The sequence below is a fragment of the Fistularia commersonii genome, chromosome 23 (genome assembly GCF_037954325.1).
Source record: "Fistularia commersonii isolate RoL2024-O1a breed Wild chromosome 23, RoL_Fcom_v1.0, whole genome shotgun sequence".
In the NCBI taxonomy this organism is placed as follows: domain Eukaryota; kingdom Metazoa; phylum Chordata; class Actinopteri; order Syngnathiformes; family Fistulariidae; genus Fistularia; species Fistularia commersonii.
The window spans coordinates 6,277,962-6,294,437 of record NC_141306.1 but is presented as its reverse complement, the minus strand read 5'-3'; the positions used below and the strand labels follow the sequence as shown (position 1 = coordinate 6,294,437).

General features: G+C 38.4%; 1 protein-coding gene across 1 annotated transcript in view; it reads left to right on the top strand.

Annotated features, from left to right (window-relative positions):
* The first annotated feature begins 1,935 nt into the window (after window positions 1-1,935).
* Window positions 1,936-16,476, top strand: part of grin2ba (glutamate receptor, ionotropic, N-methyl D-aspartate 2B, genome duplicate a) — a 114,529-nt gene continuing 99,988 nt past the window's right edge. The window contains exons 1-3 of the mRNA XM_086170805.1: window positions 1,936-2,365; window positions 11,412-11,563; window positions 12,194-12,296. Coding sequence (XP_086026931.1) covers window positions 12,270-12,296 — 27 coding nt within the window. The 5' untranslated portion in view covers window positions 1,936-2,365; window positions 11,412-11,563; window positions 12,194-12,269. The remainder of the gene's footprint in view (window positions 2,366-11,411; window positions 11,564-12,193; window positions 12,297-16,476) is intronic.

The following is a 16,476-nucleotide window of genomic DNA, read 5'->3' as shown; positions in this document are numbered from 1 at the left end:
GGGAGGAGAAGAAGAAGACAGCACAAGGCAGCTGGGGAAGGGGAACAACTGGCACTAGCCAATCCCCCCTTCCACATAGAGACTGGAGACAACGGAGGCCACTGGAGTATTTGCTTTTTTATTTCGTTTTTTATTCTTCTTTTTCCTCATTGCACTGCTGGGAGGTGCTTTACCTTTTCATTTGCTCGCTCTTTCGGTCCTCTGTCTTCTCATCTATTTTGCCATTTACCTGGTCAACAATTTCCTCTATTTATGAGCCAGACGAGGAGGGAGAGAGAGGCAGACAGACGGAAGAAAAGCAGATAGAGGGGATTTTTTTTTTACTCCCCTTTACCCCTTCATTCATTTTCTCTTCTATCAGTCGCTATCACTTCCAGCCTTCTCTATCCCTGTGCAGCCCACGCTCCCTCCTCCCTCATCGCTTCTTCTTCTCCTCCTCCTCCTCCTCCTCCCCCCTCTACACTGCTCTCCACTCCTAACTTTGGCTACTTTTTGAATCCATGAGTGAATTAACGACAAATTAACAAACTTTTAAGAGACATTTAAATTGCCTGCTTGTGGTTTCTATTTATGCCTTTTTTCACTTTTTTACCCTTTCCTACGTTACCCATTCTCTTTTTTTCCTCCTGCCATCCTATGCATCTTTTTTGGGCAGTACTTATTTCTGGCAATAGGTAGGTCTATCTAGTGTCTGTCAATAGTCTTGTTTCCCTCTTCATGTATGCATGGTGTTTTGTTTGGGTTGCACGTTTATTAAGCACCCATTTACATCACACACATCTATACCCACACACACACACACACACACATCCTCAGACACACTCTCCACCCTACAGTTTGGCTTGGTGTGACCACGGCTCCCCTCCCATCCGACTCTCAGCTGATTCCTGCCTCATGCCATGTCATCTTCACGTCACTCTCCTCCTTTATACTATAATCTCTCTCCTGACTGGATTCCTCTTTTTGGTCCCTTCAACCACAGTGACTCATCAAGCAAACACCGTCTCCCATGATCACCATGGAACCACACTGTGACCATCTTACTGTTTCCGTGTTGCTGAACAACTCCCATTAAAGTGTGAAATTTTCCCGTGTCAAACACCCTCATCTTCACGTGTCATTTTGTTGGCTGTCATGCACCATTGGAGACATTCCATGTCAACGTCTGCTCTGCAGACAACCTGCACACCAATTTATTAGAGGGAGGCTTGGTTTATATTATAGGGGAAGGTCAAACTTCCTCTGTGAACGTGCACTCTTATTTTGCAGCGTGTATTCTATGCGAGGACTTATGTGTTCTGTCAGGGTGTCATCTATGTTTATACACTCCTCTGCCCTCTTTTCCTCTCTGTCGCTCTCTCTCCACCTTCTATCTATTAACTCACTCTCATTCCCGCAGACAGACACACACAAGCACTCAAAGAGAATGGACTAGCAAAAATGGCTTTATCATCCAGAGGATTTTTTTTCTCCCCTTTTTCCCTCCACCATTATGTACACTTTTTGGGTCACTTTGCTTCAATTTAATATTTCTATAATCATCTCTTTCCATGCATTTTCCATCATCACATCCACCACCTCATCTCCTCTTGATCGATCAGTGGATTCACTTATTTGTTGCTTTGTGTTGTGCTTCATATGCTGTGTGCCAAATTTCACGTCCTTCCAATCACACGTCATTGACTTGCATCACAGATGAACTGTTTGACATGTTGATGGTGATGTAATTTTGCAATTCATTAACTTGACCATTATCATTTTAGGAGTAGATGATTTTAAATCTTTTTCAATTCTTAGAATAAAAGGTTGGGGGCTTGACAGCTGTCTGCAAAGTGTGCATGTGTTCGAATGTGTGTTAACTTTCATAGTCACGATATTAGACGGGTGCATAGCAAAGTGAAGCAAACCACGCACCTCATTACCTTGTCCACCTAATTTTTTTTTTTTTTATATTTCCACTTTTTCCTCAAGGAAATATATTGCCTCTTCTGCTCAATATGTGAAGATAATGGGAAGTGGGACTTTTGAGCAACCCTTATAAAGACATCTTGGATATAGCTGTTCTCCTGTGGAATTACCCTTTAAATCCTGGATTTGATTTCAGATGAAAAGAAAAAATTCAATGATCAAAAACTGTCCCTAAAGTCGGACTTTTTTTTTTTTTAAGATTTTTTTTTAATGGATTGAAGCTGCTTTCAATATTCCTTTTCAACTATTGAATCTTAATGGGATTTCTCTGACGCGGATTAAAGACTCAAGCAGCATTTTTGTATGTTAGCTGATGCAATAGCAACGATTATTACATTTTTTCCAGCCAACAAAAACTGAGTAAATCTATAATTTCTCAATATTAAAGCTTAAATAGGTGAGTACCACACTTTGCACCTGCTAATTGCTATTGCATGTATAGATGATTAATTAATGTAGATCTCTATACATACATTTTCTGTCACTAACCTACTTTTCAAATGTGTGTGTGTGTGTGTGTGTGTGTGTGTGTGTGTGTGTGTGTGTGTGTGTGTGTGTGTGTGTGTGTGTGGCTGGCTGCACGTAAGAGTGATGGATTATCGCATTAACATTTAGTATAATTTATATTAATATTGATACATTATAGTTCACCAGTAGTTTCCCCTCTCACGTCATCACTATTTGTCTTTTATAGTTTTCCCCTCAATGAGCCTTTTATTGTCTTCATGATGCATTTCAATTTCAACTCAGACAAAATTACATGCTAGTTTCTTGATTGATAATATTTCAGACACTGGAAAAATTGGCATCTCGTGTTTTTTCTCTGTTTTCCTCTCCATGGACAGGCCCCTTCCGCACATGGAATTGTCTGCTCTGATTATTTAGTGCAGAGGTGTTTGTGTTCGTGATAGTGTGAGAAGAATATATGCGTAAATCAATAAAGTGATCTACATTAAGAGAATTACTGAATCGCCCTTTTCTCACTGCAATCCTCCTTACCTGCTGTTATTTAAAAAATAAAAACCGAGCGTTTCACACTGGGAGAAAAACTGTGGAAAATACACCGTCTGAGTGCGTGGTAAAATGCCACCCTTTTTCCCACACTGACATTAAAACACACACACATTCATTGGTGCCTGATTCCGTTACACTCTTTAACTCTCCCATTATCTAGCTGACAATAGTACGGATCCACACTGTCTGTGTGTGTGTGTGCGTGTGTGTCTGTGAGAGCATGGTGCTCAGTTTCCGTTATGGCTCTGTACCTGTAAAACACACCTGGGACCTGCTCTCACAACCTGGGATCATTACCAGTTCTGCTGCACATATTTGACCCCTGGCGTCTTTCTAAAGATGAGCACTTAAACAGGGGTTCTCTGTCAATGCTGTTCCAGCTGCCAGGGTGCAAAATGGACGTCAGGGATACATATCTGTCTGACACATGGCTTGCTGCCCTCATTTTACTGTGATGATCGCAAAAATATAGCATGTCACGCTGTGAAGCAATGTGTTTTACAATGAAACTTTACAATCGTAACAATAGTAATGACTGAGGAAGGAAAAAGGGAAAAATCTTGCTAAATTACTATACCAGTCAAGGTTGGATTTTTTTTAATGCAACTCTAAAAATCAAAGGAATTCGCACAAAATCATTTTTGTTAATATTGCCACTTTTATTCCAGATAGTACATTAAAATCTTCAGGACATTTGCTGAGAACAACAAAAGGGACAAACGTCTTTGTTCTCTTTAAAACATCGGAATGTCATATCTAAGTAATGTGAATAAAAGATAATAGCACCGCATCCGGACAGGGATATTTTTATTTTTTTATTAAGGCATATCTATAATGGCTATGAAATATGTTGCGATATATCTATATTGATAGAATGCTACATATTGCAGTATACATGGTCAAGTAACGTATGACAGAAACAAAGCCAAATTTTTATTTTTGGATTGCATGACATAATTGCATCATAGCATTGCTTTTAGAAAACCCTTGTGACAATCATATACTGATCCATGCACTGTAAATTGTATGGTATCCAGAGGCTCTGGCTGTTTTCACACACACAACCACACACAATGCAGAAACATTAGATAATCTAATTCAAATCTATTGAGTCTGACAATGCAAACAACATATACTAGATATCAGTTGAATCGACTATTGAAATAAATGAAAGATAAAAATTCAGAAAGATAAGATAAACTATATTGATCCCCATAGGGGAAATTCTTTTGTCAGTGTACAGGATTGACCACATTGGAATATCTAAATATTTAAATGAGTCAAACGCTGTGATCTTGCATCACCACACATGCAGACCTGATCTCTCAGGAGGTTTTCGATATCTCATTAATAATTGAAAAACCACAGAATGAAGTTTATAATGAGTGTGTTTTGCATGCAAATGTGAGCTCATATGATGTCCCTCCCACTCTAGGAGAGAGAATATAAAGATAATTCTATTGATGACAACAATGTAATATTTTTTACAGACAATTTTATACATTAACCATCAATTGTATCAGACTCATTTTGAAAAGAACTATAGTCTGTTAAAATAACTTTGATATATATGTATGTATAAAATATATATATATTAAAAAAAAATATATATAATTTTTTACTAGGAATGCTGCTTAAGCTGACTCTTTACCAAATTGTAGGTTTGAGGGCATTGATGGACCATGTGTTCCCAGAGTCTCGTGCTTCATTGGAGATTACAATGACAGCTTGAGTGGAATCTGCCGGGTGAGACAGGGTTAGGGATGGTGTGATTCGCGCTGCCTTCGTCCTGTTGTAAAGTCTTATAAAATGCAGGTATTTCACTAACAAAGCTGCAACATTAGTCATTTTATGGTTTTGTAAACCACCTTTTACAGTGGATTCCTGACCATCATGCTTTGTGATCACTAGGTTAAGATTAAAAAAGTCAAAAATATTTTTTGCTCCTAAAAGTCGTTTTTATGTTATTGCTTGGACATTGTAGTTTATGGTGGTAATTATTAGTTTCCAGCTTTTAAAGAAAAATTCCATGATTCAGGTTGCTATTGAGTGTCTTCATTTTATTTGGAAATGGAGAAAGCCTCCTCAACCCCCCAAAATATAGTCATTCACCCTTTATCTATGCTGCTTATCCTTATCCTGGGTTTCAACCTGGACCGGTTGCCAGTCGATCACATGTTGATCACAGGCCACATACAGAGAGACGACCATTCACTCTCTCAGTCACGCGTCATATGGAGACATACAATCATCACTCCCTCATTCACACCTCTGGGTAGTTCAGGGTCCCTAATGAACCAACTGCAGATTTTTGGCTTGTGGGAGGAAACAGGAGAACCTGTAACAAACCCATGCAGACATGGTGAGAACATGCAGAGTCCAGAGCCCTCCTTTCTGTAAGACTAGTTGAAGTTTATGCTAAACCAATAGATGGAAGGTATTGTGGCTAAGAGTTAGAGAAGAAAACCAAGCACATCCGCTGCCCAGTGAGGGATGGGTGCTGGATCAAAAAAAAAATGACTTCGTAGAGTCCGGAAAAAATCCACACACCAAAAAAGTATGCTCCAAAAGAAAAGATTTATTTTACATACAACACAAAACACTTTTTCTCGCATACACGATGTTTCATGAAAAAAAGGAGGCTCTTGTGCTTATCAGTAATATGTATACATAATGCATATTTTTCCGATAAGCATCTGAAAAGAGCCTACTTTTTGCTTGAAACATCATGCATGCGAGAATAAGTGTTTTGTGTTGTATGTAAAATAAATCTTTTCTTTTTGGAACATATTTCTTGGTGTGAGGATTTTTTCTAAACTCTATTAAGATATTGTGGCTAATACATCATATTCTTTATATATCACATATATCATATATGCGGAAATACACTACCTTAAATTTAAAAATGGCTAGAATGTTATCTACAGATGAAAGCAAGTGAATTGTAGAGTAATGATGCTAGGAGTTGGCTAACAGCTGTGAACACATCGCTAATAGAATCAAAAAGACAGGATTTCATTATCAGTAAATGATATCAATGATTAATTTGATTAAATTGGAAAATTATATTATTTTCCAACAGCTCATCAGAGATGAAAAACACGATTTTGTGAAGATGACTCCACAGATATACCCGCTAAGCAGTTAAATAACATGGTAACAATGGATAAAAAAAGGAAAAAAAAAAAGTTTTTTTTGACTCCATGATCGAACTGTGCATTCTTGGTTTGAAAGTCTTTTGCTTGATTCAGAATTGCTTTAGACCGATATTCTGTATGGTTTAGCTCTAAAACCTGCCAGTATGTATTTTCATATTCAAGTCACTCTTTAGCATATGGCATATTGTGACATGGTTGTCGACTCGATATCAAATATTCATCACACCTCTTTACAATCCTCCCCCTAAAGGATGTGTTGTGTTAGCATCCCCGCTTGTGATCGTTGGTAGGCGCTGCCGAGACGCAGATTTAAGAGTTGAGATTACAAGTTCTAGCAGGGGCTGTTAGAACAGCATAGATAAGCAGATGAAAACACATTGTATGAGTTTACTTACATTTGACCAAAAGATACCAAAATGTAGGTCATCAATTCAAGGTTTGTGTGGGGGATGCATAATGTTCTGTTGCTAATATGTGACTGACGCCTATTATAAAATGCCTAAGTTGTTTTAGTAGTTTCTAGAATGTCTTTGTTTATTGCTATGTGGTTGACATAGAAGCTAATGATGAAGGATATATGCTAACACATGCTGAAACATGGAAAACTGATGCTAATAAGTTTATTGGAATATTTATGATTATGAGACAGGGCTTGTTTCATTTTTATTTTAGTGAGTGCTTTACTAAGAAATTTCATTTTGTGATTTTAATGACAGTTTTACATTTTCTTGACCTTATGCACTTTTAAACAGTTTCACTGTAAAACCTCCATTCAAAGGCCATTCATGTTTGTAAGATGACATCATGTCCGGGTTGAAATAGTCTTACTAAGATGCACTTAAAAACATTTCAGCTTGAAGCCCTTGCCTTATGGCATGTTCAACGTAACATTTTATAGACTCTTTTGATTGAAAATTACCGGAGAAACACTACAAATCCTCTTAAATTAAATGTGCCTTGAAATTCTCCAACATCCACACACTTTAAGAGAAAGGGTTTATAAAAGGAGTGACAACACATTTGACTGAGACCAGAAATATTGTTCTTCAGCATATGCCTTCAAAGTGACAAAGTGATCAACAAAGCTTCAATTCACTATGTTTAATTTGAGCCGGATTTTCAGGCAACTTCTAAAAGTCGCACTCAAATAAACTGCTCATTTGGCCAAATGTTTGGGGCAGCTTAAAAGAAATTCTTTCCCTGTGTTCAGCACAGTCTCTTGTTTCTTCAAACATCAAAAATTGCATTTTCAATGTATTTGCTGTTTGTGTCCGACTTCCACTTCTAATCCTTGTCTTACTTTGAGAAGCTGGTAACAGCTGAAAGACGTATCATGATTTTCAGTGCACTGATTAAAATTCAGCAAAATTAGGGTTGATTAATTTCATGAAAGAAGTGATTTTTTTTTTCCTCAGTGAAACTTTAATCTGATTTTATTTATTTATTTATCTTTTAATCTTGCTTTTGCTCTGCCCAAATAAAACCACACTGTGCACACCCTAATGTGCAGAAAGATGGAAGGAATTGTACACTAGACCACTGTTAAAATTCAGTATTTTAATCTTTTGGACATTATATGAGACCATCACTAACCAGCTAGTTTTACATTTGTCATATATTGGAGTGGAGGCTGGGGGCAGGGAGAATAGTCACCATAATTCTCACTTCTTATAGCGTAGTCTGCATTAGTTCAGAAATTGCATGAGGTAATCTCTTTTTCTCCATTGGATTTTCACTCTAATACTGCTCTGTAATATGGTCCTCTATCCCAATGTATAAGAATGTCATATATTCTTAAGGAGATCAGATATGAGACTTGGGGGTGAAGGATTGATTGTGTCCCTAATTACCCTTCCTTGGGGTGAATGATTGTCTTATATGAGGGGGCACATATTAGGATATCGTCTGGTATCTCCACTTGTAGAAAGACGTTTTGTTGACTGAGTTGTTAAAAAGTGGTAAAACCGCAGCCACCAAGTTAAATAGTGTCATTAAACTTAAAAGGTACTGTGCTGGGTGTCCTTCAGCTGGCATCTCACACTGTGTGTGCACATCAGTTTCTAGATTGATGTGTGTTTATTAACACCGAGATGTCAACTTTTATTGAAAATAAACCAGTTGTGTTTGTTGACAATCTCATATAACAGGCTTCCTGATGGCCTTTAGAAGCCATAACTGCTACACTTTGGAAGTTTATGTGAAAAAGAAGGCAAAGGTCTAATGGAGCTCAAGAAATGTCATTTTACAGTCATCACTGTTCAACAGGCAGAGAGGAGACAGCAGGAGCTTTCGAGATTCATGATCTAATCTCCTCTTCTAGTGATTGTCTTTCTGTCTGTCCCCATGTGCTCCATGACACAACAATTGGACTTGTATCTGAGATTGATCACCTCATCTGCCTTCAGTGAAACCACCAAGACAGAAATTATATTTTCAAGTAATGCCTGTTTTGTGCCTTGTTTAATAGGTACAGAGGTATATGCAGCTTCTGTCTACTTTCATTTCCTCTATATTTTTAATGCCTCATTTCCCATTGGCTTGGTGCGTGAGAGTTAGCTGGATATTTGTACTTTTAGAATTGCGGTGATGTTTTTGTCCTGTCGGTTTCAGTGATTGCATTAGTTTGCCAGCAGATTAGCCAGCAACAGGTTTCATGTTGAGATTCCTCACCTCTATCTGAGCTACCTTTAATGATGGTGAATTCTGTGTGTGTGTATATATATATATATATATATATACACACATGTATGTATGTATATATATATATATATATATATATATATATACATGTATATACAAAGTGATCAAACGCCCCCATATATATATATATGTATACACACACACACTCACACACGCAGCACTACAGATGGAGAAAAATCCAGATAAGCCTCTGAGTTGTAGTTTGCAGTGGCATATGGATTGATCCTGAAAGAGGTATTCAAGGATAGGGCATGTTTATTCTAAGGAAGTTCATTAGGCTTTGTGGAAAGGGGCCGTAAAGATTATCTGAATGCCACTGGAACGGCATCATTGGAGATCATCAGGGGCAGTCTTGGTTAGCAAAGCTAAATACCTCACAGACAATGGGCTTTTACAGTGATTCTTTTGATTTATGTTTTTGTTAATATGCATGAGCAAAATGTTCTCAACAAGCACAATTTTTTGTTTTATTTTTGCCCACAACATTTGCCATCCATTGGAGGTGAAGGAGTCGTGGACAGCACTTTGTGATGACAAAAGTTAATGGAGAAAAGACAAGAATTCTGCGTTTTTTTTTAAAAAAACCAAGCTGTGATTCTGTGTGCGTGACACATAAACTGAAAACACACGAATGGAAATCCAAAGTGGTACAAGTGTACAGGTTATTTCTTCGGAAAGGAATTGATCAGCGGGTGAAGTCTCATCAAAAAGCTTGTAACATTCTTCTGTGTGTGCCTTAATTAGCAATGAGATCTCGAAAGGGGTGCCTATGTGTGATGAGGAAACAACTTAAAGGGTAAATCTCAATTTTATTTGGAGCAAATTCCCTTCAACCACAAAAAAATATGGGTCATGATCTGATATAAAAAGGGTATTTAATAATTCATCCGAGCTGATTAGGGGGACTTGTGTTGACGCACGCACAGTCCGTGAGAAAAAAATAAATAAAAAAATAGGAGTACACAGAGTGTGCTGAAACGCTACGTTTATGCCCCATCGTGGGATTAGTGTAAGCTAAGGAAGAGCTAAGAGAATTCCAAACCAACAGTTTCTTTGATGTTGTAATCGAGTCAACGCTCGTCCTTGTGTTTCATATGCCGACGTAAAGAGACGCATGTGCATGTGATGTGACTTTTTGTCTGCGATTACACAATGCTGTCCGTGTACACGTTGTGTGAGTTTGTGTGAGGCCCATCAATCTATTAAATATGAAAAGTACAATCTGTTACCCTGCAGACATTTGTTTATTATTCATGGACATATTTCAATTAATCATTTATTTTCCTAAAGTTTTGCCTTCACTCCGCTTAGATTTAGTACAACTAAAGGCTCATGGTTTGTGTACGTGTGAGCCTCTGTGTGTCTGTGTTTGTGTACCTTCATGATATAACATTATTTGACAAATTAAAGGAAAACCGTGTAGATAAAAACAAATTGAGAAGTTAGCGAAGCTCTCATTATGCGACAGTACATCCAGTGTTGTATCTATTAATATCCATTAATATTGATTTCAAAACCAAAATATCAAGTCTAAAGATAGAGAAATTGGACATTTGGATTTATGGAGGATGCTTGACGTGGCATTGTAACCTGAACAATACACTGGGGACATCAGATGTTTCTAGTTTTGGAAATCAATGGCTTGACAAGATCTTGAGTAAACGGGCTAGTTAGATGATCATCAATAATCTCTAAAGTCTGACCCTCATAGCCAGGGATCAGGTGGTTCTGTTAAGCTAACAGGGGCATTTTGCTTTGTATCCACCAAGGCTTGTCCTTAGACTGAAGGGTCGCTGTTAATCAATACAAGGCTGTTCATTGTGATCACCTTTATCTGATACTCCCATGGGAGATATTAGACTGATGATTTAAACAGCAGTTTATAAAATCACTAGGGAATATGTTTTTTGGAAGAATGGTGTTAAGCCCCCCCAGAGTTCTGAAGATTTTAGAATCAATGCCAAGGCACATAGAGGCTAATCCTGCAGCTTGTGGTGGCCCAAAACCTTACTAAGATACTTTATGTGGGTTTTTCCTTTAATTTGCCACCCGTGTATAATCACACTCCATAGAAGCCATTTATTATTCTTCAGATCTTGTATGTACTGCAGTTGTTTGGGATGAAGGAAGAGACAATTTAATACTACAATGCATTTGGAGGAAATGTATAATTTATCAGATTGGGATGTTTTATACCCTGCAAAACTGTGTAAACACACACACACACACACACACACACATACACTAACAAATCTACATTTCTAAAGGAAGTTGTGAGATGTATTTAAAAAGGATTAAGGACAGATATATATATATATATATATATATATATTTGTAGAAAAAACTACCCTCAACTGTGGATTTGGACTTTTGCCATTTAAAAAAATAGTATTCCAATAGCCACGCTGAGCTACGCCTTTTCATATACCCACACTTGAGCTAATTTGTTTATCTTTATACCAGTAGATCAGACAGAAGCATCTGTGTCAAAGCACAGCAGGCTTTTAGCAGGATCAAACTGATCATGACCTGCCCGTAACCCTCCGTCCTCTCTTTCTTCTGCAATAACAGACTGGCTGATGTCAAGAAACAAGTAACACCAAGCATCCTTTTGGAGCGGCAAGGCAAAAAAGCAGAAGTGAAGCTGCTCCTGTGGAGTACAATTACCTCGAAACTACTGCTTTTACTCTCATGACCCATTGAGGATTTTACCTAAAACTGCAGTAAGTTGCCAAACACCCTCCTTCATTACAAGTTGCAGGAAAAATTATGCGGATAAGATAAATGTTATTCTTTCTCATCTGATCTCTCCATCCACGAATATTTGTATTTATCACAATGAGCTCAGGCACCTAATGACGAGTCCTGGTAAAGAGCTGTAATTCAATTAATCATGAAGACTAAAGTACATGTATGTGATTAACTGTGTCTAGTTGGTACAAACAAACCTGCTGCTGTAATGACACCTGAAAATGATAAATGGTTAGTTTACTCCATAACAAGTTTATTATTCTTGTCCGAGTTAATTAATGTCACATATCTATTAATTAACTGACAGATTAGTTCAGCATCCCCACTGAAACGCTCTCTTAAAATTTTGATTTATTGTGAAATCGTGAGAAACCATACACTGTATCTATAATGAGATCTCTGAATCTGGACAGCAGAAAAGCTTTCTACAGTTAATATAGCCTGTGCGCATTTTCTATTTTTTTTATTGGGCTCATGCTCCTTTTTGTCGGCAGGGAATTAAATGTCACCAAACACTTTTGAATGTTGTGCTGTTTCAATGTTGTGATGAGGAGAACTCAAATGAGAATGTGATTACTGTGTCTCTTTGTTTGGTTGTCCAGCAACCCTCAGTCTGAGGCTATGAGAGGGAGAGAGGAGACCCAGGCTGCACCATCATGCTTCTTCTGAGATGTGGGGATGAGAACTTGGCTGGCAAAACACAAGGTAAGACAATATAGATTCCTTTGGTGTCTCTGCAACTTGAGGTGATTTTTCTCCCAATGTTCTTGTAGAGAACAACGCATCTTATCTCACCCAAATGTTTGTGCGTCTGCGGTGTGTGTCTCTCCTACAGCTCAGTGATGAATGGTCCAAAACTTCCTGAGCCATTCTTGTGTTGTATCTTATGCCAGGATTGTGTGTGGGTCAGGATAACGGTTCAAGGTGGAGTCAGCAGACAAATAGTTTAAGCCAAGGTTTTAAGCACATCGTGCACTTTGATCAATTGCTCATGTCACCGCGTGGACGCTCACCCGGACCCGGCCCTTATCGACTATCAGTTTTGTTTGCACGACTCCACAGCTGCTGATGATGCAATTAAAGGATTAGTTAAGTGAGGATTTGTTGAGGTTGGGGATATGATAGTGCATGCTTGAGTGTGTGTGTCTGTGCATGTGGGTATGTTTGAGAGTTTTTACCATTTGATGTATTTAATGTGATATGAAAGAGGAAGATGGTCGCTCTTCCGTACCAGAGCCAAAATATTTGCTTACGGGATGCCGTCATCATATCAGTGTATTTGACTGTTTTCTCACACATTTGTGCTAAGTTCTTCCAAATATGTACTCAAATTCTTTGCAAAAAAGGCCTCCGCCCTTTTTTCTGCTTTTTCCCTCTCTCGCCACCTCCTTTCTCTACCGTATCTGCCGCGAACTATTAGTCTACCATGATGTGTCACATCCCGAGCCCCAGTGCAGAAGAGCAGGAGTTTTGTTGTGTTCTGTTTTCTGGGTAGATGAATTGCCTTTTGCAGGAATTGGGGGTGGCCGAGAGGTGGGGAAGTATAGAGTGCGCGTCCGCTATGTGAGCACATTGCAAATGCTGCCATTACACTGTTACTTGTACTACCTTCAGTGCTGCATTCGCCAGCAGCGGAGCGACAGTGCTGCCTGGTAATAAAGTGGCTCAGTCTTTGTCATTAGCTGAAAATCACACAGCTGCCAAAGCTAATGCTGATGCTGCACATTGCGTACTATTGCCTTACATCATTACCATATAGATGAATTAGCAGTGCTGTTGAATCCCATTAACAACACCACCTCACTTTTGTTGAAAAAAATTAGTTTTCATTAAGGAGATTAGTCTGGTTTTCAAGTCAGGCAAGTGTCCTGCTTTTAAATTAAACTGTTTGGACTGTACACTGTCTGAATTGACAGCTACATTTAGGCCATATTAAAATCATTATATCTTGTAAGGTTTTTAAAACCTTTAGCCGAAACCCTTGTGTATGAACCCTTAAAAGGATGAACCATTACACTCTATCGCTGCCTGGAATTAATCATGAAATGAAATTACTAACCCATTCGGAGAGGCTTCTTTGTGAATTCCAAAGCCAGGGTAGAATGGCAGAGATTTCAGCAAAGAAAGGAGCGAGATAAATGAAAAGATGTAATGTATAATCGTTGATTGTCTTCAGTCTGATGTCACACACTTGTGCTGAATATGCTGGTTTGCTCTCGTGTTTATTTTGGTGCAATATTTAATAATTGACATCAAGAAGAAGATTTAATAATTGACATCATACTTCATTTGTTCCTTCTTTTATTGAAGGCAGGCAAAGACAGTTTTTTTTCCCCCCACTTTTAATCCTCTTCAACTGTTGTCCTAAATTAGAGAAAATTCAAGAGCCTGGGAATTGGGAGGGCTTTGATGAGGGAAAAGACAGGAGGAAAGAAACAAGGAGAGGAAGTGTTTTGTTATTTCTGGGGATTTTTAGTTCACAATGGAGTGAATGCTGCTGTGCATTTTCGCGGCAAGAAAAAGACTCCAGAAGTGGCTGCATTGCTGTCTTTTCTGTTTTGTCACTGTATGAAAATTACACAGCAATGTGTGCATATCTCATTAATTTAACAACTGTCCTTCTCAAAGAAACTTTTAGGCACTGATGTTCAATTATCTTGTAATTGAATGAACTTGTAAGATGCAGCAGTACAATCAAGGCAGCGAGTGTAAGTCTCTTGTGGATATTTATCACAGCGTAACGCTATCAGTTCATATTAATTGAATTAGGACAGTAATATCGCGAGTATTAGCTCGGCCTGAAAGCCAGGGAGGGCTGTGTAGTGGCATTGATTGGGCTGCAAACAGCAAATCAATAGAGCTTCACTCATGAGCAGTAACATAAGTCACCCAGAAAAGGGCCTGCAGAACCAACCATTAGCTGAGTGTTGCATTTTCCCCATTTGGGGACGGGGCATCTGTTCTGCTCTTTCCCGGCCTTAAAATGCTTCTGTGGGGAGGATTTTGGGTGCCGAAGCACCAGTTGTTGGATGGGTCTTGTGCTTGACTGTTAGGTTGCATTTCAAATAACGGAAATGTAATCGACAATCATTTTTTACTGGATTGACTCTGTGTCACTTTGTGTCCGTAATTATCAGTGTTTTCCGGTTTTAAGTTGCGTTGCTGCCTTTCTGTTTTTTTTCGACTTGCTCCCTTGGATAATGTATATACGGGGTCTTTGTGCTCTTTCGCACCAGCAGCTCATTGATGGAGCTGGTAATTGTGAACTGTTCGATAATGTGCGTATTCCCTGTTGATTGGGTTTGATCCCAGTCTGATCAAATTGTGTCAATTCATCATCCAACTTAAACTGAGAACTGTAACTGTTTGCTTTGTAATATCAACCTTTTCTCCCCAAAGCCTCCTATAGCCAGCCTCCCTCAGATTTTTCTCTTTTCACGCAATCTGTCATCTCCACATGAGTTCAGTATTTTTAGCTTCTCTAAGCCAAAACATAGTTAGAACTGCTGGTTGTTGGGTGGTGTTTCCAATAAACCAATAATTGTCTTGATTGATCATAATAGGAAGATAATGGGTTAATTTTAGTTTTACTACGATTCTTAACCAATTACCTCTTCCTGAATCATTCAAGAGGAATAACATCCCAACCTGAATTGTCTGATTTCAGTCACCGAAGCTCTTGTTATTTCTCTCCTCCGTGACAGAAATCTCCATTTCTTTTTGTTTATTGACTGTTCGGTGAAACAGAATAAGACATTTTTAAGATGGTAATCTGGGCACGGGAAAACAAACGTATTCTACTCTGTCAACAACTACGAATTGATTTATCAAAAAACTCATTAAATGATAAATTGCTGATGAAAGTAATGTGCAGGCTATATTTGATAAATTGTTTGGATACCTATTTAAGGAATGTAATTATCTTCCTAATAATCCCCGCCCCTCACCCACCCCTTCTCAGCGGAGGCTGATATTACTTTTTAGTCCGTATTGTAGAATAAACAAACAGTAGTTCTATTAGTTTAGGCAAAGAGGGTGTCTACTTGTCATCTGCTTGATTTGCATGTTTATACTTATGAGCAAGCACTTAACTTATCCTGCTAATTATTACATTATGGTGTAATTCGCTATTAAACAACTGTCCATCTGTGCACACAACCTTGTATATAACTAGGTATTTAAGAATTTGTCTGAAGAAGTTGCTGCAATGCTTAGCCGACTAGATGTGTTGAAGGAATTTGTTTTGGCGAGTACTTTATTGGTCAACATCTTACGCAAGGCCACAATCAATAAGAAAAACCTGGGCTCCTGTCTGGACAACTAAGAATCCAGAGCATCAGACGGTTCAGATGTGCAGTTCCATGATAAACACACACAGTCGTTATTTGCAGAGGGTGTTCGTGGCTAGAAGTTGACAAATAAGCTTGCAGGCCTCATCAGTGAAATTCAGAAAATGCTGGAATTCTCTGGAAAACCCAAAATCTCAACACTCATACTTGTCTTATTGGCTCCTTAGTATTTCCAGGGTGGTACAGAGTCTCATGATATAACTCTGCACAATGCGGTTTGTCATCATTAATTTAAGGGCTTGTTTTTGTAGTGGCACGTCTACCCGATCAATGTCACACTTATATAATGATTGGATTTTATAATAATTTGATAAATGTCTTGTGCAGTACCGTTTATTAATCTCTGCCCCACCAAATGACCTTTTTCCTGTCAACTGTGAGGGCTGTACCATAAATTCCTTTTTTTTTTTTCTACCCCACAAAATATCTGCTCCTATCCCTGCTACAGTGTTCCAAGAGGTGGATGCTACCCACCCGTGTATGCGATTGCACAGCGGTGAATCATTGGCTGCGCTGAAAGGAAAAAAATAAAAACA